This window comes from Myotis davidii, unplaced genomic scaffold (assembly GCF_000327345.1).
Source record: "Myotis davidii unplaced genomic scaffold, ASM32734v1 scaffold845, whole genome shotgun sequence".
Classification (NCBI taxonomy): Eukaryota; Metazoa; Chordata; class Mammalia; order Chiroptera; family Vespertilionidae; genus Myotis; species Myotis davidii.
The window spans coordinates 1,494,292-1,496,781 of record NW_006296223.1 but is presented as its reverse complement, the minus strand read 5'-3'; the positions used below and the strand labels follow the sequence as shown (position 1 = coordinate 1,496,781).

At 61.7% G+C, this 2,490-nt stretch overlaps 1 protein-coding gene across 1 annotated transcript in view; it reads right to left on the bottom strand.

Moving 5' to 3' along the window:
* The window catches only part of NCAPH2 (non-SMC condensin II complex subunit H2), a 24,024-nt gene that overhangs the window by 13,106 nt on the left and 8,428 nt on the right, over positions 1-2,490 (bottom strand). The window contains exon 3 of the mRNA XM_006771088.2: positions 849-858. Within this exon, the coding sequence (XP_006771151.2) occupies positions 849-858 (10 nt within the window). The remainder of the gene's footprint in view (positions 1-848; positions 859-2,490) is intronic.

Sequence of the window (2,490 nt, the reverse complement as noted above, 5' to 3'; positions counted from 1 at the left end):
GCACCCTGCTGGCCCTGGGTGCCCTGCTGCTGCGCCGGCTGCGCCACCTGCTCGTCTACCTGCTGCCCTGGGCCGCCTACCTGTCTGCCTGCCAGGCACGTGGGGGTTGCCTGCCGTCCCCTCACCTCCACTGGGAACCTGTCCCCAGCTGACTTCAGCCCCGTCCACCCTCCCCCATCCCTCCCCCATCCCTGGCTGCCTCCCCAGACATACACCCCTGCTCCCTGACAGCCCTTCTCCCTGCAGGTGGGCCAGGTGTTTCTTTATTTCCAGTGGTGAGTGACTGGGTGTGGGGCTTCAGGAGGCTGGGGGGCGTCAAGACATTACCCCCTCCACTGCATTTTTGGTTAAGAGAACAGGAAACCCACAAACTCTAATACCACTTACTCTGCATTACTCAATTTTGAAGACTTATAATTGTGTTTTTTCCTTTTTTTTAAACCAGTACTTTAGTCAAAATGACATAATTTCCTATGTTGGAAAAGATTTAAAAATATAACAGCTATGATGATTTTATTAATATTCTGAAATATAAATTCTTAACAGCAACTGCTCTTGTGAGCAAATATTTTAATATTCCAGTAACCCAAGTATCAGTTGAGTGTCTGGATTTTAAGTGCTAAATAGTTGTTTAGCCCTTCCCCCACGTGGTGGGGGCTCACTGGTGAGGGTCCCCGCCTGCACACGGGGCAGCCTCGGGGGCCGCTGCCCAGCCCTGACCACCCACCGTCCCCCGCAGCCCTCACCTACCACTACGAGACGCAGTGCCTGCCCACGCCTGCTGCCTGGTTCGCCCACCACCTGCCCGTCTGGCTGCACAGGCTCAGCGTGGTGGCTACCTTCCTCATTGAGATCGCGGTGCCCCCTCTGTTCTTCGCCCCTGCTCGCCGCCTCCGCCTGGCTGCCTTCTACTCCCAGGTGAGTGGGCCACCCGCCGTCAGGAAACAGGCGGGAATTGGCCTTCTGCACCACCCGGGCGTCCTGTTGGGGACTGGCAGTCTCGTGGGCAGAGGCCAGGTTGGCTCTCGGTAGGAAGGTGTGCCTTGGGGCAGAGCCCGGCCTCGCTGGAGGATGTCGGGCTCAGGTCGGCAGGGGCATGAGGTGTGCTGAGCTTGCGTTTTCTCCAAGTGGTGTTGGGGAGCCTTGGTCGATATGAGCAGAGGGGACAGGACAGAGGCCAGGGATGCTGCAGAGGGGAAGGCGGCCTGCAGGAGAGACCTAGGCGTGGGGGCAGGCTCTGAAGGGCCTAGACGGGGGCGCTGGTTGGAGTTCTGAGCACAGACCCTCCTGCAGGTCTTGCTGCAAGTCCTGATTATCATCACTGGTAACTACAACTTCTTCAACCTGCTCACCCTCGTGCTCACCACCTCCCTGCTGGACGACAGGCACCTAGCGGCCGAGGCTGGCAACAGCCGTCGCAAGAAGACACCTGCCTGTGAGTGTCACCTGTCCCAGCAGCCAGCCGTCCTCACCCACGTCTCCTTCCCCCAGCCATCCCCACTGGCCTCTGCTCCAGCTCCCCAGCCTCCTGGCTGCCCACCCTCCGCCCCGTTCCCAGCTGGCCAGGACTGTCTTGCCCTGCAGCCTGGCCCAAGGCCCTGCTGGCCCTGCCGGCCCTGTTGCTGGAACTGGCCGTCTACGGGCTGCTGGCCTATGGCACCGTGCACTACTTTGGCCTGGAGGTCGACTGGGAGCAGCGCACCATCCACTCTAGAACCAGTGAGTGCCAGCTGGGTGCCAGGGGGCAGGGGCTGGACTGGGCTTCCTGTCCTCACACCCCTTCTTTCCACAGCCTTCACCTTCCACCAGTTTTCCCAGTGGCTGAAGATGGTGACCCTACCCACCATGTGGCTAGGGGGCGCCTCCCTTGCCTGGGAACTGCTGACCGCCCTCTGGAGGTAAATGCTGGGGGGCGGGGGGGGAGGGGGCGGCGTGGGCTGTAGAGCTGTGCAGAGCAGGGCTGACTGCACTTGGCCCCTGACCCTCAGGTGGACCCAGGTGCAAGGGTCGCTACGAAAGCTCTGGACTGCAGTCCAGTTGTCCATCTTTGGCACTGCCACCGTGGCCATGTTCCTGGTCAGCCTGGTGGGTAGCACTTCACAGGGGATCGGGAGAGGGGCTGGGAGGGGCGGGAGGAACAGCACTGAGCCTCCGCCCACCGCCTCCAGGTGCCATACTCCTACATGGAGCCCTCCACCCACGGGCGCCTCTGGACTGGGGCCCACCGCCTGTTTGGCGCCGTGGAGCACCTGCAGCTGGCCAACTCCTACGGCCTCTTCCGACGGATGACCGGCCTGGGTGGGCGGCCCGAGGTGGTGCTGGAGGGCAGCTATGACAAGCAACACTGGACGGTGAGCACTCCACGGGCGGGGAGCCCCAGGGGGATGGGGTTGGCGGGGAGGATGGGGGGAAACCAGGTCTAGCTGCTCTCCCAACCCGGCTGGGTGTGGCGCACAGGAGATTGAGTTCATGTACAAGCCGAACGTGAGC